The sequence below is a fragment of the Vidua macroura genome, chromosome 10, assembly GCF_024509145.1.
Source record: "Vidua macroura isolate BioBank_ID:100142 chromosome 10, ASM2450914v1, whole genome shotgun sequence".
Classification (NCBI taxonomy): Eukaryota; Metazoa; Chordata; class Aves; order Passeriformes; family Viduidae; genus Vidua; species Vidua macroura.
Window position 1 is genome coordinate 6793417 of NC_071580.1, and position 21720 is coordinate 6815136.

At 45.4% G+C, this 21720-nt stretch overlaps 1 protein-coding gene across 5 annotated transcripts in view; it reads left to right on the top strand.

Annotated features, from left to right (window-relative positions):
* The window catches only part of LOC128812452 (calcium-activated potassium channel subunit beta-2), a 139016-nt gene that overhangs the window by 108508 nt on the left and 8788 nt on the right, over positions 1 to 21720 (top strand). For 3 of the 5 annotated variants that reach the window (XM_053986872.1, XM_053986873.1, XM_053986871.1), the window contains exons 2-3: positions 13209 to 13319; positions 19246 to 19416. In XM_053986872.1, coding sequence (XP_053842847.1) covers positions 13209 to 13319; positions 19246 to 19416 — 282 coding nt within the window. Of the gene's footprint in view, positions 1 to 1548; positions 1614 to 13208; positions 13320 to 19245; positions 19417 to 21720 lie in introns of those variants that run through there. The other 2 variants (XM_053986874.1, XM_053986875.1) reach the window with 2 other exon arrangements.

Consider the following 21720-nt stretch of genomic DNA (forward strand, 5'->3'; position numbering starts at 1 on the left):
CTGCCTGCCTGTTTAAGGAGCGTATTTCTTCAATTACATCCAACATTAGTGCAGCTGTTAGGATTTCCCAAAGGACCACTGCAAACTGAAGAAAAGCCTTTGTTGTGGTGCTGACAGGCTCTGTGGCATTGCTCTGGCCCCTTGCTTGCTTCTGCATTCAACTGTTGACCTTACAGGTGTAAATAAGAAGAAAATCAAGTACCCAGTCTCCTCTGAGTACATATCAAAGAGCACTGAAATGATGGACTTCATTAAGCTTGTACAGCAGCTTAAAAAGAAGAATTTTTAAAAAGCAGCTCTAGTGTAAGGAAGAGGAGCTAGTATGGGTGAAAGTTAAAATGCAATAAAAATGCAGTTCCTGATAATATTTACCCTTATTGAATTACTACTATGAAATCAATAAGGGATAAAAGCCCTCTGAATGCATTTGGAGGAAGACTACCAGCTGTTATTTACTTACTACACTGCATTAGAGAGAAAGGCACACACTTTACAACAGGGACAGCTCAAGGCACGAGCAGGGCATTAGCTGACACCTTCACAAGTTATCCTACAGGTATGTCTGCTTAAATCATCCAAACCATTTGAAGAATTCAATCACCAGCTTTTAGGAGCAAGGTAATATACTAAGAATATCTCCATATGAAAACCATTTTTGGTTATACTTCCCTTTGCAGCCTCCTCAGTCACAAGCTCTGCTGTAAAGCACCTTTGTAATGGAAATGGTCTTCAGGATCTCAAGGTCAATGTGACCACACAGCATTTCTGCATTTTGATTCAAATGTAATTCACATGATTACTGGGGCTCAGAGGTTCTTAAAACAGATGGAGGCAGGAAGAACGTCCATAGAAGCATCAATTTGGGTGAAAATTAACATGTAATTGTTAAACTGTCCTAAAGAGCAGAGAATACAGACATAACACATAGGTTCTGATTTTCAGCATGTATTTCTTTCTTTCATTAATGGCAGTATCAAATGATTAGTAAAAGCCTTTTGCTGTTTGGAAGAAGGTGGGTGGAGGCTGGCCAAATGATGGACACCTTAGAGACAAAAATCAGGGAAGCTGGGATGGTGCAGGATCTGTGGCAATTATTTGAACAAATCCCATCTGTGTGGCACTGGAGGACAGGGGCAAGCTCCTGCTCTCTGGGCAGGTCTCCTGTGTGTCTTCAGTGGCAGTGAAGCTATGGGCACTGACAGAGCTGATGAAGCCACTCCCTGTGACATTTGGTGTGTTAGGACAGCGATTTCTGCCCTGATCCTGATGGTTCCTGTCATTCAGTGACTGCTGGGTGGCCAGTGGCCAGCATCCACAGCACAGCCCATGGCAAAGCCATCAGTGTGTGGGAGTCATTGATCCCAGGGAGGTGCCACAGGGCTCTCCAGCTTGGGAGTGTCCCCAGGACAGAGGTGGGGTGTTCCTCTGGCTGTGACTCCTTGGTGGTGAGGAGCTTTGAGGCTGCAGCACATGAACCATGTCCCAGTTTGGGAGGTTCTTTGTACTCTGGGTGCTGCTGGTCCCAACAGGCAAATGAGCTTCCCTGGAGCCTGGGAAAGGGGATGGTGCACAGAGCTGCTGGAGAAACAGGGGAGCTTTTCCCCTGAGTGAAGGTACAGCATGTGTGGACCTCACACATCCACACACAAGGACATGTGGCCTGTCCTGGACACTGCCCCTGAGTAAAGCTGTAGGAGGTGGGCAGGAAGAACCCCCCGCCCCTCACTGATCTGCCCATGCACAGCCTTGAGGTGCTCCCAGCAGCTGTGGGGATCAGGATGGTGCTGAAATAGTGGGATATGGAGAGTTTGGAGACCTGAATTAGGACCTTTCATGGATCTGCAGCCTGCCCTGGTCAGCACAGCCAGAAATGTTGTCAGGTGAACCCACTTGTGGAGAAGAAGTTGTTCAGTGCCAGACCTCTGAGTCTCCCAGAAAGTCAATTCTCTCTGGGTATCTTGCACTGGAACTCCAGTACTGAGATGGATATCTTCCCTGGAGCTATTACAAAATAACTTCCCACAAATAGCCCAGCAACCCGAAATCTATCCCTGCATTCTGACAATTTCAGTGTGTTGCCAGCTCACAGCTTTGCTGCCACCAATTCCTTAAGGCAGTTTTGCCCAGCACTGTTGAAAAGGAAAATATTCACTGTGCCCTGGGGGAAATGAAGCATGGAAGTCCCGTTATCACTGACAGAAGTTTTGTCTCTAATTCCCCATCTGCTCTTCTGAATGCTAACCTACAGTGCTGGCACATCAACTTAAGAAATAAGAATTCCAAGCAGGAAGCAACACAATATTAGTCAGATAGGCTGGCGGTATCTGCAAAAATGTGGTGTGGATGCCCATGTTTCACAGAAGAGAAATTATAGGACAAAATAATGTTGTTATATTACACTGATCAAGGGAAAATGCTGTCACAGAATAGGACAAATTAATGGTCAAAACTAGATTTATTTATTATTTTACATTTAATACATATAGGATCCTGCATAGTTCCTCCTTGTTCTTATTGTTATTTGTATTTAGCAGCTGAGTAAAATAGCACACGAGGCAAGAAATCTGTGAGGAGAGTAATAATGTGATGCATAGTGTTAACTTGCTTGTTTTGGAAATATGCATTTATCTTGGTTAAATAGAAGCTTGGCCCAAGTACTAAGCCGAGTAATCATGATTAGGGAGAGAAAAAGATATTCACCTCCTTGGAAACTCAATACTTTTTATCAGTAATAGCACTGCAACGACATTGTTTGAAGCTGGATGCTTGCAGTAATTAATATAGATTATTGTCATATGAGGAATGGAAGCATCTGTGACTGCTCCTACCATTGCTTTCATTTCCAGATCAGTTATAAGACCAAAAATACATGGAGTTTTGGTTTCATGGACATGGCCCTTTCACTGTTCAGCATGCTCCACTGCCCTCAGAGAGCAGCAGAGATTTTGTTCTCATTTTTGGTTCAAAACTGCATTGAAGGCATATGCACACTCTTCTGTCTTAGAGAGACTTTGCTTTTGTTCTTTCTCACTATCTTTTTTCCTGACCCTAAAGAAAAACTGGTTTTATGCTAAAAACTATACTACAAGGACACATCTGTAGAGATTCATAAATCCTGAGCTGTTGTTTTCTAAAGAGGCTGAATCTGCATCTGCATCATCCAGCCTACCAGGCACTGAACTCATCTGCAGAGCAGGTGCTTTAGAGTTTACCCTGATTTTTGACCTCGTGGCTGGTGCAGCACTGGGCTAAGCCCAGTCATCAGCCTCATCTCAGCAGTCAATCAACTCCTCACCTCACCAGATTTCCCATCCACCCTGTACCAACTGCCTTGTGCATTTCATTTCTACCTTGCTGCAGTATGCTGCTGCTGCTGCTCTCTTTTGTGCATCACTACTCTCTTTTAGGTTGTGATCCCTGTCTTTCTAACACTCTGCCTTCATGTGACCCACTTAGTTTCTAACTTTCTCCCTCGCCTTGCCCACCAGGCTGGATTTGACTTTGTCCTAACCATGAATGTCTCCACTGGAAAGGCTTCCTTCTTCTTGCACTGGAAAGGTTTCTCTGGGGCACATAGCTGCCCAGGAGGAATTAGGGGTTTGCATTGTTCTTCCAATCAGCCAGTTGGCTTCTGTCCCTAATATGTGGCTTGGACATCCTTACCATGACTCCAGAGACTATGACAGAAGATATCTGGTCATATATGAGCAGAGGTCCCCAACTGGTAAGCATTAGCTGTGTTTAGAGGTCATTAGAAATATGATTTACACATTGTTCCCAAGAGCTGTTCTATTTTGCTATGAATGGTAGAACTACCCAATGGAGAGAACTCCCATTCAATTACTATCTTAATATTGAGCTCATTGTTAAAACAACAGCTCCTATTCAGCAAAAAGCAATCAGGCAAAGCAACAGGGATCTCCAGAGGACACGTGTGTGAGTTCAAAGGTCCACAGAGTTGTAGCCATGACTTAGACTCAAGAGCCAATAGGCAGCTGCACCTACAGAATTACATTTTAAAAAATAAGGACATAAAAATCTAAAATTCTGTTAAAATGATGTGAAATGTGTGCAGGAAAAAAAAAATATGTCTGGAGCTTTTCTACAGCACTTGGGCACAAAATTTTGTTTTGTGAATCTGAGCAATTTATCATATTCAACTAAGAGGGCTACAGATGGTGAAGTTTGTGTTCTGAAAGGATGACGAGCCACTGCAGAGTGCTTATGATGTCAATTTTACCCTTTTGTAATAAGACAAAGAGGAAAGATGCTCATGAGAGCCAAGCTGGGTGTTTGTTTTTACCAGAGAGTTGCTTGTTTCACAGCTCCATGACTCAGTGTCAGTCATATTGGATATTCCAGCTGTCTTTCTCCATCAAGCCCTTTCCTTAGTTTCATGGGAGACAAGCACTTTCTACCCAGGGTCTGCCACAACCAGGTTTCCAAGATGATGTGTCAGGACTGTTCACAACCTACCTGCAGACATTCCCCTGCCTTCAGAGGTCCCCCAGCATGTCCAAGAGACCACGTGTGATGGAACACAACTGCCAGTCAGATGGAGATACACACTCAAGCTCCTCCTGTTCTTCCAACCCAGCAGTCTCTGACATTTAGATCTCAATTATCTGTTCCTTGCATATTTCAGCAGATTTAATACAACATTTTTCACTGACAGACAGAGAAATTAAACCAGCAGCACACAGCTAAGTAACTTCCTTGAATTTCCAGGTCACACTGGCGGGGCTGATCCAGCACTCCCAGTCCTCTTCCCTGGTCACTTTTTTGAACCAGATCTTTTAGGAACTTGCCTGCACAAACACAGTGCAAAAGTGGCTGTCTGCAGTGGTGAAGGAGCTTCACACCAATACCCAAAGCAGAGAGCCAACCTGCTTACTGGGTGAGCAGTGCAGGCAGGAGCTCTTGTCTGGACCAGGGCTGATGCCAGGGGAGAGCTTTTGCAAATCGTGTCCTTGCTCTGCTCTGAGTCTCTGTGTCACACCTGTGCCTTGGCAGGTGTCTCTGGGCAGTGGTCTTTAGTCAGATGAGACATGAGAAGCTGCAGCAGTGCTTTGTGCTGGTGCTCACTGTCCATCCCTCAGCAGCACATGGATCCAGCCAGCTGTGCTCTGCTAGATGCTCATAAAAATTAACAAGAAGACTGAGAGCAGACTGCTGTATTTTACCACAGAAAATAAAGTCAAACAACAGCTAAAACCGGGGAGGGGAGGAGGGAAAGGGGAGCACAGAAGACAGACCAAAGGCAGCAGAATAGTTGTATTTATTTTCTAATCCTATCTCTTTTAGTGTCTGTGATGAGCGCTGTAACTAAAGGAATCTAACTGAATTAGAATTTCAATATGTCCTGAGCAGATTGGAGCTGTTTCCATTCATGAGCAGCACGTCCCAGCTGTAATTGCCTGCTTGCTTATCCACATAGCTCTTTACAGCTAATCCAAATGCAGTCTCAAAAATAAATAGTGCCAGAGTATTCACTTCCCACTGGGCAGTAGTTTGAGCTCTCTTCTGCCTTTGCTTTGTTCCGCTGCTGCTCTCCATGGCACAGGGACTGACTCAAAGGAGATAAAGGATGATTGACCTGCTCAAGGAATTAGGTGACAGAAAAGCCACTCCTGCCCTATCTGCCCTGCCTGTTCGTGCTTTACCTCTGGGTGCTGCTTTGCATCTGTTTATATTTCTCTGCCCTCACCCCCCTCCCCAGCCACATCACTCACGCAATATGCTTCTCCTTCGTGGTTTCCCTAAAAGCTGCTGGTGTCCTCTGTGTCCCCAGCAGCACATCACCCTTCCTCTCCCTGAGCTGCTACCCTCAAACACACCATTGGTATTTTAGAGCTGAAGTGAAACTCTCTTCAGGGACATTGAAAAGCCATGTCCTTCTCAGATCAGCTTCTGTGGAGGGGTGTAAAGCTGAGGCACAGTTGCACAAAGCTGGAAGGGGTGTCCCCATGGATGGGACTTGGCACAACCACAAAGCAAGGCTCTGCCTTTGCTCTCTGACACAGGCATCTGTACGTGTCTTGGCTCTCCTCCCTCCTCGCTGGGTGGAAGGTGGTTGTCCACCATTTTTTAGGCTGTTTTTTCAACTACAACCACCACAGACTTCCTGGGAGCCTTTGGCCAGGTCTCAGCAGCCTCTGTGCCTCTGTTCATCACCTCTAAAACAGCACTGCCAATACTCTGTTGCTTCACACTTTGGGGTGTAAATCCCAGGTCCCTCAAATGGCAGAGGCGAAAAGACATAGGAGTCAAGTCTGAAGCCAGCTCACTTCAGCATAGTCAGAGGCATTCAGCTCCCACTGTGCAACACATTACTCTTAAAAATAGTTTTATTAGTATCCAGAACAGCATCCTTTAAGGTCTGGTGAAGTAGGTACCCACAAAAACTCAGCTGGGGAGAAGGTCATTGTCTTCTGATGTCCATCAAAGAGACTGACCTCAGCATGGAGCAGTGTGCCTCCACTCCATCTCCTTTCTCTCACCCCATCTCCATTTCCCACTGGGTTTATCAAGGCATAGCCATGAGCCACAGAGCCTCTTCAGTGCCACCCACATGCTCTTGTCCAGCCAGCCTGGCCCAGCTCTTGTAGTGCAGTGCAGCACCCAAGGTGATCTATCCCTCTGCAATTGCAGAGGGCTGTGTTAAGATTCAAAGGAGAGCATCAAGTGAGGTGGTGCAGCACTTTCACTGCCTTCCTCCTTGCCCCCAGGATGCTTCTCCATCAGTGTAATCCTGCCTGGTCTTTGGCAGAGCAGATCTCACTATGAAACTCTCTTGGCTCTCTTTGCTTGCATAGAAGCAAATTGCAGGGAGGTGACCCTGCACTTGCCACTGCTACACCCCCTCCCAGAGCCAACCCCATTTTACAGGCAGATTGTGCCCTTCTCTGAAGCCAGGGAGCAGCTGAGATGATGAATATAGTGCTTGTCCAATGTGTCACTTGCTACGTAAATTCAAATTCAGCACAGAAAGCTAAAAATGTTTGCAGAATCCTGACAGGCAAAGTGGACAATTATGTTCAGCTGTTCCTCACAAACGTTGATCCTCATGACTGCAACGTGCCAAGAGAGGCATTGCCTCGTGCTTGGACTGCAAACTCACCAGCACCAAAACATGAGGATGGTAACAAGGGCTGGCTCTTCACTTCATGCTCTGCACCTGGGGATGGTCTGAAAGTGCCAGGTACTGTGGTGGCACCAGCACTTCTCTTGTACAGACAAGGAAACTGAGGCCATAATGCCAGGCTGCTCCAAGGCAACCAAAAAGTCACCAAAGAGGAGAAGTTGTGAGTCTCTTGATTGCAGTGACAGACAGTAGCTCCCTCCTTTGTAGCTGAGCTGGGGACACAGGAATTTCTTCAAATTCGCTGCTTCAATCAGCTAAATCAGAATAATTGAGACTAACACAGTGTGGCCAAGGTGAGTGAAACAAGTTGTCACTGGGATAGTAATGTAGAGGAAGAGGCACTTGGAAAACAAGGAAAGAAAATTGGAGAAGGAAGTTAAAGGTGAAAAGATCACGAAGAATAAAGGCTACAGAGTCTACAGACATGCTGGGTGGACTAGGAAGGTAGCTGTTGGGAAAGTGGAAGCCTAGGGATGAGGGGCATAATTAAATGGCAAGGCTAGAAAACTTTTTCAAAATAAAGATAGTCAGCACTGGAGAGAAGAACTTCATGAGATGGAAACCTGGAAGATTCAGAGCTTACATTGGAATATTTAATTTTGAAGTGTAGACACATTGTTATGTAGCACGGAGATACAGAAAACTCAGCCCTCTTGAATGCTTCTTTTTCTCCTGTATATCCTGGAAAGAGACAATTAACAACTATCAAGGGGTGACTTTAGGTATAAAGAAATACTGCCTTAGAAAACATACCCAAATGTCACTGTGTTCCACACACAGCTAATCTGCACCTCCATGTGATGGCTTCAGCTGTCCCTGGCAGCCCCATTCTCCTCCTTTGGACATGGAATGTCCTAGACATACCTGTGACACGGGAATCCAGCAAGACCACTCTGTGTCCAGGATGTCTCCCTCATTCAACTCAAAATCTAGATGGAGAGCTCAGCTCTGAGCTCTGAGGACATTTTGGAGCAGGGTCAGAAAGAGACGTGAATCATTAATGAAGCATCATTAACCATCAGCCTTCCCATACTCTTGTCAGTACATTAGCACCAGCTGCCCATGGTCCATTTTCCCCTTGCCATACTGAGGAACCCCAAGCTGAAGGTCACCTGCTGGTTGGATTAGTCTGTTAGCACAGCTGGGGCTCCTGAGATGCTGCAACAAGAGCAGCAATTTGTGTCACTCTGTCCTGCCCCTGTCCATCAGCTGTGGAGCAGCAAAGTTCTGTCACGAGGCACAAATTCACCCTTTGGTGTTGCTTTTGCTGCTCCTCCATTCAGAGCTGCTGCTGCCAGAGCAATGAATGTTCCCTAAGTGGTGACTGTCTTCTGCTAATGCAGATGCATTTCTTTTGTGAGTTAGCTTAATTGCGTTCTTGGTGTGTGTTTTCTGTCGTGTTTCGGATGCAAACAAGGGTCCTTGGTCCAGTTCTTTTATTCTTTTAATACCGGGATTGAAAATTGTCCTGGCTCATCTCCTGAATCAGACAGGAGCATCTTAATTCAGTAGTTACTTCCACCACTGCCTAGGAAACTCTTCCATGCTCTAAGGCACCTGAAAGCCAGACTACCCTCCAGTTAGGCTGCACTTTACATTAAAAATTCAACGGGCTCTTTTATTTATTCTCCCATCCTTCATCACACACCACTTTTCCCTGTTTTCTGGCTCATCAAATCCATAATAGAACATTCTATCCCCAGACAGAGGCATGAGTAAGACCTATTGGGACACAAAGTCTAATTGTTGGTATTCAGTAAATTCACCTCAAAGTGAACGACTGTCTTCTTGCAGGTTGTCTTGGATGCCTGGTTTCAGTCTCTTCCTTTTCTCATGGGTGATGGGGGGTGGGAACACTCAAAAAAAGGGTCTACCCAGGCATGAGACCAAATATTTCCCATCACTCAACAGCCACTGACCTGTCTGTCCAAGAACTGGCACTGGCTGCTGTGGGTGGCAAGGGGAGAGGTTAACATGTGGGCTAGCAGGAAAACTTTGGGGTTTCCAGAGAACTCCCTCGGGGTTTGAATGAATCTTCTGGCTGGGAAATGCTGGGATAAAGCATGCAGCACTTGTCAGCATGGACAGTGGGGGGTGTGGGTGTATTCAGACAGAGCTGAGGTGGTCAGTGACTGAATCTTTAGGTGAATGTTCAGCTTTGGTTGCCTTTTGATGAATCAGGGTGTCTTTTATGGGGCAAAATTAATGCAAGTGCTCCTCTTTTTACAGTGGCCACACTGCCCAGGAAATGAAATGTCATAAGGGGAGAAAAGCTCATTAGTTTAGTGCTGTAAATGGTTCTCCAAGGTCTCAGAAACCCTGTGATTAACATAAATATAGACAGAGGCAATTACAAGCAAACACACGTATTAAACCCAGCTTTCCATCTAAAAACATGGTTTGCAACATCTCTCTTTGGCTGTTCACAGCTGTGGTGACCTAGAGGTAAGGGACTTTTCATACCAGTCATGACACAAACTGAAGACAGAGGAAGGAGAGCATCCAACCCAGGGTGAATGTGAAGACAACAGAGTAATACAGGCTATGTAATATAGTCCCCAAGGTACCAGCTAAGGGATTTTGTGATTTACCCTCAGAATTACATCTCTTTTTTTGAGCAATTTGAAGCAAATGCTATCCTGTTGTGTTTTCTTCACACTGAAATCCTCAACTGGGTGGTTGCTGTTGTGTGGACATGTTGATTCTCCTTAGGACAGGGCAGAATAGTTCTAATTTTCTAAGAGCTGTCTCAAGTCTCCACTTTGCAATGGCTGAAAAAGTGGACATCTTGTCAGGTTTTCTAGTGAGTTCCATGAAATCCATCAGCAGGTAATGCTCAAGAAGAGGATGAGAACAAGAGAAGATGGGAGGAGTGGGACAGCATCACAGACTCATGTATTTGTACCAGACTGTGCATTCTTTACTCTGCATTTCTGCCCTTAACCTTGAGCATTTCCTCAGGATAGACCCAGATATGAAGAATGAGGTGTGTTTTGTAAAAACCAAAGCTTGGCCTCCTTGCCTGCCACTGTGGCAACCGTGTCAAGAGATAAGTGCATTGATGCCACATTGTGTAACAGTGAAGGAGACCGAGGTGCTCAGGCAAGGTCAGGCAGGAAGCCCAGAGTCCCACCCTGACTAGCAAAAGTCACATCAACTACAGCAGTTTGTGGATAACCTGCCCTGTAGGAATATCCCCCACAGAGTCCTGGCAGTCTAAAAAGCAGCTTGAAGCATCTCTTCTCCACTGTTTTTAACAGGTATTTTCGTGACTTTAGGTGCTCTGTCTGCTCAAGCAATAACACAATCCAATCTGAATGCAAGGCTGACATCCTGCAGAAATGAGTTGCACTGGCTGATTACTTGTTGCATGATAAAAATAAGTTGCCAGCAGCTGACTCTGAGAAGCCATGGGGGAAAAAAGCCAAGAAAAAATAGTGTTATTTGTTTCCCCAGAAAAGAGAGAGGGGGCAGTGAAGAAACACAGTTCACAGTCCTGCCTAGAGACCTCCCCAGCATGGGAGAAAGGCATGGAAGTTTAACTGACCTGGTGGGGCAGAGCATGCTCGTGAAGGTTGCAGCTTTGGAGGTTATGAATCCTCCAAAGACCTTCAAAGAAGGGTCCTGGGGATTTATATTGTTGCTGGTGCACAAAAAGTTTTTACCTAATGTCTAACCCCTGCCTAAGGGAACCATGGACTTCAGTCACTTATTCGACCTCTGGATTAGTGTTATGATGTCATCAGTGTTACAATTTTACACAAAATTAGCTGTGCAATTGTGTGTTAAATAGTGGTATTTAGCTTGGATTGCTCAACTAACGAAGCAGGCAGCATTAAAGCTGTCACATATGGACTGCTCCAGGGCACTGGCACTATAAGGGAGTCTGAAATCACTCCGACTTCACTGGGAGGAGAAGCATCCCTTTTCCTTCTCTGGCTTCCCCTCAGTGGGACAGGCCCCCTCACCCAGCTCCCAGCCCAGCAATTTGCTCTGGGCTGCTTATAAATCTGGTTCCCTGTCCAGGGAGTCCTGCCCAATTGTCCCTGTAGGCTCAGACAGGTGGCAGAAGCTGCTGATGACCTCTAATGTGTGCCCAAGTTTTGCTTAATTAAGAAAAGGCTCTCTAATAGCATTCACCACCATCTCCTGATGGCTCTGGGACCACTCAGGCTGTGGCAGCACAACCAGCCAGGCTTTCCTGTAGTGTGTGACATCCTAAAGAGTGCAATGGCATAATTTAAATAAAACATAATTTTATTTTCCATCATTAAGGGACTCGGCCTGGGACAGGCTCAGTGTAGCATGCAATGTGGCCCTTGGCTAGTTGGTCTGACCCCTCCTGCATAGCTTGGAGCAGAAACCCCAGCTGAGTGGTCACTGTGGTGCTGTCTGTGGGTAAAATCTTATCCAGCAGTGTGAGGATTTGGCTCAGGGTCTTACAAGTGAAATTTCTGACCAATATCACTATCAAAACACTTAGTTGTTGGCTATATTAATTTGATCCCAGCAGATGCTACTTCACCTTCTAAACAATAGTTATTTCAGAAAGGTAGTGCCTCATCTTGTTGTTGATTCCCCAATACTTAACTACAGTGGTTGTATGGAAAGAACAGAATTGCTCTTGGCATTCAGACTGAACTGATCACCACAGAATCAGGGAAAGGGCTGGGGAAGATTCCCCTCCTTCCTTCTCCCTTCTTCTGGACCACCTTCTTGTTCAATTTGCTGTTCACCAATGCAGCCAAAAGCTTCATCAAATATTGCCACCTCTTATTTTAAGCAAGGTCCTTGTCTGCAAGTCCCAGTCCTGAGCCAGCATCTGAGCAAGGCAGCAGGATCCCAGCAGGGAGGAGGTGACAGGAGCACCAGTTTGGCCAGTTTGCCCAGCCAGCTGCCCGACCAGGGTGTGAATTTGGCCTGGGGCTGTGTCTTGGCCCCTGTGGTGGGGGCCCTGGGCTGACTCCAGGTGGAAAGCCCAGTCCCTCGGCACCCATCAGCCTGTCTGCACACAGATGGATTTTGGCTCCTTTCCATGTCAGTCTTCCCCTGCAGCCACCTCTACAGTATTTGAGTATTCTCCTGGTTCACCACTATGTAAATATTGAAATTAGCCCTTTGCATGATTATGGAGACAGTGACATTAGAGAGTTTCTCAGATCATGTGCCCTCTTTGCTGACAGCATCAGCCATCAGGTTTATTTTTCTGTGAACTAAAGAATGGCCCCCAGTGTATGAAAACTTCACAATGAAGTATTTGGTATCTGGATTTTTTTTTTCCCTTAAGCTTGTACCTGAATGCATTAAAAACACAAAACATTGTGCTGTGAAAGAACACAAAATGCAGCCTTCATAGGAATGGCCCAATTCTGAGAGACCAAGATTTTTAACTGAGCCTCACAAAAACCAGAAGACATTAAGAGGGGCTACAAGGGGAGCCATAGCCCCACTAGCAGGTCCAGTATGGCCTGAGACCCTGAGAGAAGGCAGCAGATCCCACACCCTGAAGTGAAACAAGGAAGTCCTCAGGCAGGGATCTAACTGACCTCAGGATAGTAATTTCTCCATGGGAAAAGATATCTTTGTCATATCAGTTACATTTCCACAAAATGCTGCATTTACATCTCCTACTTGTGCCCCATTCAGACACCTTCCCTGAGAGCCTCACCTTGCAGAGAGCTGCAGAACAACCAAAATGAATGTGGACATGCTTAAACAATAGCCATTTTCTCCCTGAAAAATACTGCCATAAGAATATTGGACACAGCTATTACCTTTTCTTGAACTACTGGTGATTTCTTGCCCATGGTATGAATCCTTTGCAGCGTGGAGCAGAGCTAAGCCTGATTAGCCAGCCTCACCTTTTGCCAGTGGGGTTAATGGGGTTTATTCTCCATTCCAAAACACTGGTCTCTCATTCCCATTATTTTACATCTCACCTCAAATTAACAAATGTCCATCCTCAGAGCACACAGGGCATGGCCACAGGGGGTCTGGCACACTGGATATTATGTGCTCTGCCATGTTGGATGGGCAGTGACAAAAATTATCCCTCTTCCCCCAGGTCCTTCCATCGTCCCACTGCAGCGAGCAGAGCCAACACTGGGCAACCCTCTAAAATGTTTATTTGGACCAGTGGCCGGGGATCTACATCTTACAGACATGATGAGAAAAGGTAAAGGAACCTGTGCTGATTGTCTCTTATGGGTTTGAATATTTGTGAGTGTGGCCCATGGTGGCACTGGAGAAGCAGGAGGGATGCAAAGGCTGTCCTCCCTGTGCCCCACAGCCCCGGCTGCTGCTCCACCAGGCACAGGAGCAGCCCAGGAGTGGCAGGGTTACTGTGCCAAGCCAAAGCAGGGCCGAGGGGCAATGCTAGAGCCATGGCCAAAGTCTTCCTTGTTCTCAGACATCAGCAGCACACCGTGACCATCTCTGATTCAGGTTTAAAAGCACACCAATCCCCAGCCACAGGTGTGCAGCCCCAACCCCTGTGAAGCTTTCATGCTTTTTGCAGGTGTCCTGCTTCCAGCCTTCAACCACACTGTCCCCCAGGCAGATCGCTGTCCCACACAGCTGTTGCACACCTGAATGATGCATCCAGCTGCCAGAGATGTTTTCTGGCTATACAAGTGCGTGTGTGAGGGTGAGCCTGTGTGCAATACATTGCACAGTAGCTGGGGGTTGTTTAGCTGCTTGAAAGTGAGCTGGTGGCTCACCAGCCCACTTGAGTGGTGTTGCTGGAGGGAACAGGCTGAAGGAGACAGAGGAATAAATGAGTTACTGGATCTCCCAGGGGAGCAGGGAAATGAGCCAAAGAGAAGGAAAGGGAAGGAGAGGTTTGAAGTCCACAGACAAAGGCAGTGCTCAGTTGGGAATAAAAAAAGTTAAATATCAATGATGAAATAATTGTCAGTAATGCTCAGACTCATCCTTCCAAAATCCCTCTCCTTTGTAGTAAGATTTGCTGGACAGCTTTTCTTGTCACAACAAGGACACATTTGCCTTTCTTTTCTTTCCTTTGCCCTTTTCCACCTCTCCTTCAGTTCCTCTCGCAGCAACTATTAAATGTAATCATGAAAAATCACACTCCAGTGAAACAAAACCAAATATCAATGTATCTACAGTGCCAATTAGCAAAGCACGCTCTTCAGTAATTCTAATGAGACATTACTGTTGGCATCTGCTTGGGAATATGCACTCCTGAATTCAGGCAGCAGAGCTGCCCACAGGACCCTGAGATTCTTTGGAGAATTGGCCGATTCGCTGAATGTTTCTGCAAAGGTTGCATAGGTGTTCAGCTCTTTGGGTTACCTGATCCCAAACAGATATTTTGAAGACAGCATGAACTTTTGCAGCATGAACTTTCATTGGAGCTGGTTGTCTAAATGCCTCCTGTACTTCTGCTAGTCTTTTCTTTAATTGAATTTTCCCCAGGCTAATGTCCTTCTGCATTAGAACACTGTCATGGTCCAGGGTTACACACTTGGAGGAGATATCTGCCCACACTTTGGGCTGGCTGGAAGCTCCTGATTAGCACAGCCTTTGACTCTCACCATGCCTTGAAGCTAGGCTTATTAACTTGGGCTGAGGGCTCACCAGAGTCTGGTCAGTACAAATCCAGGCAGAGCTCATGCCTGCCTGCCTACAGAAACAGGGAATAGGGAGCAGTATGTCCATGCCTACACACCAGCCATGGTAAATTCAGGTATCTTGACAAGCCTTTGAGTGGGTTTGTTTCCCAAGAGGTTCTGTAGAGCTGTACAGAAGGACTTCTTTGTACCTTGTGAGTGATTAATAGAATGCAGGAGGGAAAGGGAGGAAAAGAAGATGGAAGTAAGAGAGTGCTGATGGCAGCCTGAGGACTGCAGAGGAGAGGTGTGAACACAGAGCAAGTGCTGTTAGTGGGAGAAACTCATCCCCCAGTGTCTGGCAGTGATTTTAACACATGTAAGGTCACCAGTGCCATCATTATATCAAACAGGTGGTGCTTTTCAGAGAAATTACTCACCTGAAATGACCCTTTCCCAAGAATTTTGTGCTTTAAACTTCAGGCAGGAAGATTGTCATATGGATCAGCAAACTTGTCACACAACATATGCTACAACCACAGACTTTTGAGGGGTTGCACAGTAATATTAACTGTGCTGCAATGAGCCACTTGCTCTAAAGGAATCAACTCCTCTTGGGTGGAAGGTATCTCTCAGGCATCTCTTTTTGCAGGATCAGCACCAGAATATCTGTATTTCATTGCTGTTTTAGCCATCAATGATTCCCCCAGCTGCCACATTTTATGCTTTGGAAAACTAGTCAAGCCCTCATTCTTTCTCAGCTGTTAAAGAGGTTCTCCACACCAATGCAACCATTGGGAAAACAAAGCACTGGTTTGGTTTGGTTTGGTTTGGTTTGGTTTGGTTCAGTTTTGTCCAGCTTGGTGAGGAAGAGGGAAGGAATTGAATGAACAAATCTGTTAATATCTATTCTGAGGGCTCCATCAAGATTTCCTGTTGCCATAGGTCTACTAGCAAAAACTGGTGCAGTCTAATATACCTGTAAAGAAAAATATAAAGAAGGTGACTTCCGAGCAGAAAAATCCCTGAACACAGAGAATTCTGCAGATAAGACACAGGAGTAGTTTCTGACCACTGCATTCAAGGATTTCTGATATCAGTAAGCACCTCACCATGAGGTAATTTGAGTGACATCTGCATAACAACTGTGATATCAGAGAAGGGAATGTGAATTCAAAGTCATTCTGAATTATTCAGGCAGGCATCCCTGTCTGACAAGCCCCACGACTGTGTGGTGCCAGAGGAGGCAATGTCTCCCTCAGTGTCACACCATGGTCCCTTTGCAAGGGGAGGGCTTTGAAGGTAGGTAATTTGTGCTCATTTGAAATAAATAAAGTAATTGCAGGTGCCTGGTTATTCTAGCTTTCCTGTGAGGACACTTTGCACTCTTCACAGAGCTCTTAGTACTGCTCATTCTGGAGCAGGAGGTACAGAAGGATCTGCTGACCACACTGCAGAGGGATCCCCGCACTGCTGCTGTGTAGGGACATGGAGAGGGAAATCTCTGCTTGTCCCCAGCAGGCACAGTCATGGCTGAGATCTCCTCTCTGGCATCTGAGCCTGGGGAGAGCAGCCAGTCTTTCCCCTCTGAGCAGCTTGGCAGAAAGGACAGGGAAATTTAACAGGGGAGAACTTCAGTTTGGAAATTATCAAGGGCACCAAGACCTTTTGTTCTTGGGGGCTTCCTATTAAATGCCTTTGCAGAGGTCAGGGAGACCCCGTGTTCTGACAGCTCGGGCCTCTTTAAAAACCAACAGCCCCCCTGGATGTCATATGGGGAGTTATCCCAGGGAATCACAAGGATTAGATGGAGTCACTTGGTGAGCAGTGCCTGGGATGCAGTGACCTGTACTTAAACACAGCCCAGGAGGCAGCTGGCTGTGGCTGTGCAGCTCTGGGATCCAAAATCAGCCAGCTAAGCAGGGCATTATTCCAGCTGACCGAGCAGAGGGAGGCCCCTGAGCTGTGCCAAAAGTTCACAGGTACACGAACCCACCCACCCCAACCCAGCTGAACACTCGTGTGCAGGGCACTGCTGCTGCCCTGGTGAGGGAGGTGCTGAGACTGCTCTGCTTGCGCCCAAATACTGGGCAACACATATTGTGTTCCCCAAACCAGGGCTCTCAGGGGCAAAAATGTGAAGTTTTGTAGCAGCAGACGCTCCCAGTATCACACAAAGAGAGTTGGCACCTCCCCAGGGCAGGCACAAGCATGAGGAGGAGGAGGGAGGGCTGCTCAGCGCTGTCTCCTGGGCTGTGGCAGGACTGTTGTCATGGGTTGGCATGTGCCACACCACCACCCACCCCAGCAGGGTCACCAGGCTGACTCCTGGCAGGAATGCAGGGAAAAAAGCCCTCAGTGAGGTGTATCAGGCTATCACTTTGCTGTTGTTGGGGGCTTTGAATAACAAATATTTACAAAAGAGCATTGGAAGCAGTGCTCCATGCCTGACCTCTGAGGCAAAGCTTTATTTAGTTTTATTTCCTATAGTAGGTGAGCTTGGAGGATGCACCTGGCAGGTGGTCACCAGTCACCTTTGCCAGGTAGCTCATTTTCACTACACACCCTTCAGTCCATCCTTTTTTTCCTCTGATGGTGTGTTCCTTGGCTAAAGGCCACATGGGAAGCACTTGTAACCAATCTCAATTAGTTATTTGTTTTCAAATTGTCCATTTGTATCACTTTTATGTCCAATGACATTAGTGAGTGATTGCACTGGGCCTGTTTTATGCCTACACGTTGACATAAATTATGCTGTGTGATCATTTAATGTTCTGGAACTGCATGACAATCTCTGCCTTCCTGTCTGCTTGCATTTGGGAGCTATGCAAATCCTCATGGCAGCAGCTAAATACAGTGTGATAAATAATAATAGAAAAGTAACATTAGATTATTACTGTATGTTACTTCTTTGGAGGCAATTGCATCTGCCAGTTTACAATATATTTTTTTTCCCAAACAGCAGAGGAAACCTTGACAGGCAGAATTACCATTTCATTTCCAAACAGGAAAACACTGACAAGCCTTAAAGGATGGTTTTGAAGAGGAACCATGGACACCTAAAGATGTAAACTACAGTTAGATAGAAAAACCTCAAGGGTTGTTAGGTACAGGAGACTATTGACTGCAGTACTGTCTAAGCAAGATTTTGCTATAAAAGCCCACACCATATGTGCTTTTCCTGGCTATGACTCATCATCTAAATAGAAATTCAATTCCTGTCTCAGGGAGTATATGATTAAACACATTTTTTTGCTGTTGCTTCTACTGTGTTTATGTATGATTTTACATCTGTCTTATCTCTATTTCTTTATCCTTAATAGCCAATGTAAGTTCTCTGGTTGACCTGACTCAGTGATTTTTTTTTCCCCCCACGGGTGAGTGAAACTTGGTGGCTTCAGCTGAAACGAGTGGTGGGTTTGCTAGAGCCCAAAGTGACGTTGATGTTGCTCACCTGCCATTTTGCAGACAGTAGAAGAGGAACTTCTCCCACGTGTACTACTGTGTCCATGTTATGGTGGTGCCAGGGCTCAGAGGTGCGCGGTTCACATGCTTCGGGTGCTGCCTGGATGATTCAAAAGAACCATAACAGAAAACACAGGAGATTTTGACCAGCCTCAGGTCTGTAAGTACATTTTAAACCCACAAAGTTTGAGTGTGTTTGAAATGTACTCAAATATTTCCTTCTCCACCATTGTGTCCTCATGACCCATTGAATCATCAAAGGCTTGGAGATGAAAGAAGGACTTATGGTTAGAAAATGCAAAGGACTCTCTGCTGAAGGGGGAATGGTTTGTTGTATCTTCTTTTTCTTTTTTTTTTTCTTTTTTTTTTTTTTTTTTTAATCCCAGAACAAATAGCTCTGGTGGATAATTCTCTGTCAGGGCTTTCACTGTAGTGAGTAACTGGCCTTCCAAAAAGCTGTTTTATGAATACAGTAAATAAGCTCTCAATCAGAAAAACCCACAGAAATCAATTGCAAAATCCCCATAGTGTTTCATGAGCTTTGAGTCACACTCAGAGTGGAAAATTGCCCGAACCAATATCCTGTAGTTAACCAAAAGAGATCATGGTCCTTTCAGATAATATTAATGATGACTTTCTTCAGGCTATTTCCTACATGTGGTAACATAAGACTTGTTACCCTATTCAGCTGGAAAAAAGACACCTCATACACCTGGATATTTTCTGGTGGCCTGAGATGGCACTGGCAGGTCAAATGCACCTCTGGGATAATTCTACTGAGCCAAAGAGGCTGAACCAAAGAAGCATTTACTGAGCTGGCACAAGTGTCTAATATTTATATTTGCTGTAAGGGGTTTTCACCTTTTCAGAAATTGCTGTAATTTATTTTGGAGATGAATAAGTTTCCACCAGGTCAGAGTGAATCTGTTGGAAAAGGACACCAGAGGACCTTTAAGCCTTTCTCTCCCATGAGATGGGTATGGAGGTGGAAGTGCCCACCTTGTAGAGGCTGCATTGATGATTAAACATGAACTTCATATACGAATGTATTATTTTCAACCTCAGAAATATTTACCAAAAAATCAGGGATCACGACCTACTGGACAAAAGGAAAACAGTCACAGCCCTCAAAGCTGGAGAAGACCGGGCCATACTCCTGGGGCTGGCCATGATGGTGTGCTCTATCATGATGTACTTCCTGCTGGGAATCACGCTGCTACGCTCCTACATGCAAAGGTATTTCCATTTCTGTCCCTGGTCTCACATCCCCTGCTCCAGCTGACTTCACATGGCTTATTCTTTTGGCTCTTTTTATTAAAGTTTGATAATTGTTCATTTCACCAGCATAGGCCTAACTCTGCACTTCCCTGCCCCAGTATAAATTTGGCACAGCCACAGTGAAAGCAATTGGGGTAATACTGGCATAAAGTGAGGAAAGAATTAGCTCCCTGTTTGACAAAATCTCGATCCACAGGCTTTAGACTTGGCACAGTTTAACACCAGTATAATATCCATATCAGCAGTCTGCTGAACCATATAAGCTTCTCAGGGGCTGTCGCTGCAAAGCCCAGGCTCAGGACAAAAGAGCAAAAAATATTTTGCAGCCTTGAGAAACAGTACACTTCCAAATGAAAGATGGAGAATTAATTTGGGAAAGAAAGCAAGCTCTTTGTAGAATGTAGTTTTCCACGTCAGTTATTACTTTCATTTTAACAAGTGAAATCCTCATGAAAGACAGTAATTTGCTGAAAGCAAAAGACCATCTTCCATCACTCCTGCACTGCACTTAATTTTTCTGAGGCTGTCTCTGGCTTCCTTCTCTGCCACCGAGCAGAGAGTTTGGCCTGTGATTCATTAACAACATTTGTAATCAGTTTTCAAGCATCAGCCCTATTTAAAATCCAGCACAGACTGCAGTAAGACTGTCAGTGATGGGTTTTTCCCTGTCCTGATTGGTGGAGTTAAGAGAATGAAAAATGTGTAACTGGGGACCAAAATATTAGTCTGCCATGCCCCAAACCACGCTAAGGCAGGGGCACAAACCTGGAACATTTTGGGTCAAACACCACAGGCTCCTTCCTTAGGCACATACAAGAAGTGCCTACAGTTAACTGGTGTGAGCAGCCTCATTTATACTGGTGCACCTGCATGAGAGTATTCCCTCTGGACCCTGCAGTGATAAGGAATACAGATGAGGATGAGCTGTACTGATTCACAAGCATCTATTTATGTGCTAAAGTTATTTGTCCCTTTTTAAATCAAGGCAAAATTTAGATTTTGAAAACTGAGATCAAGACCTGTTAAGTATCCAAGAGCATTTGCTATTCCAAATTGCTCTCCCAGATATTTCAGAAATATCAGGGTCAATTGCAGAGGCTGCTAAGGTCAAAATTGCTCACGTGGAAAGAGCTGATTTATATTATATGATATGTGAAAAAAAAATTGCCAGATGATATCAAAACACCTCCAAAGTATCAACTATTCCATCTTCACAAGTCTGTGGTAGGTAGGTCTTACTTTATTAACCCCCCGCATGAATAAAACAGCAGCCAGAAAGGTGAAAGTGAGGAGAAGACAACCCAGGAGCTTTTGCTGTCACTTTTTTCCACACAGACAGATCTCCTCAGGGATTATTCTCCTTTACAGCAACATCCCTCCACCAAATACTGCCTGGGAGGGTGAAAAAAATCCTTTCATTCAATTTCCCCCAAGAAAAGATAGCATAATTTAATATAAATGTAAAATGGAATATACAAGCAGAATTACTGCTTAAGTAAAAAAGCAATAGAATTAGTCAGAAATCTTTGATATCACTTACTATGTAAAGCCTCTCATAGTTTTTTTAAGGGGCAAGCAGACCCTCATCCCCTTCGTGGCAGGGCAAGACAGCCACCTTGGGGGTGAGCTGAGGGGCTGAGAATGATTAAAGGAGAGCCCTGGGTGAAACCTTCCCCCAGCCCACAAAGGGCTTTTTGCAGAGCCCTCAGTGTGCCCTTTCCCCAAGGAAAACACAGCTGTAGATTTTTAAATACATGCCAGTGAATATTGCTAGTGCACATCCAGGCTCCATCATTCCAATTTTAGCCTCTGGTGAATGGGAGATGAGAAGAAATCCTCCAGAAAAGTTACAACCACTGATTTAACTCAGAGAAAACCGAGCAAGCTGCCACTAGGAAAAGCTTTCCCATAGGTAGAGCTGCATGAGGTACCCCTTGAGAGTTCCTGTGTCTCCATGTATATGAGAATCCAGACTCTGCTAATTCAAAATTGTCCTCTCAACCTTCACTTTAAATTGACCTGGACTTTGAGTTGACCCTCAAGTCTTAGCTCAGGTGTCTTGTCATGCAGCACCGTGTGTGCTGTGCTCTCCCCAGCACAGGCTGCTCAGTTTTCTACTCTCTCTGCTGACACCCTTTCAAATACACCTTCTCCAGAGTCAAAGTTCCAGTTCACTTTCCATTTATACACAGACATAACTGAATAGGCTAATTTTGTGCCCCAAGGCTAAACTTGGGGTACTACAGAATCAAACACTGTCTG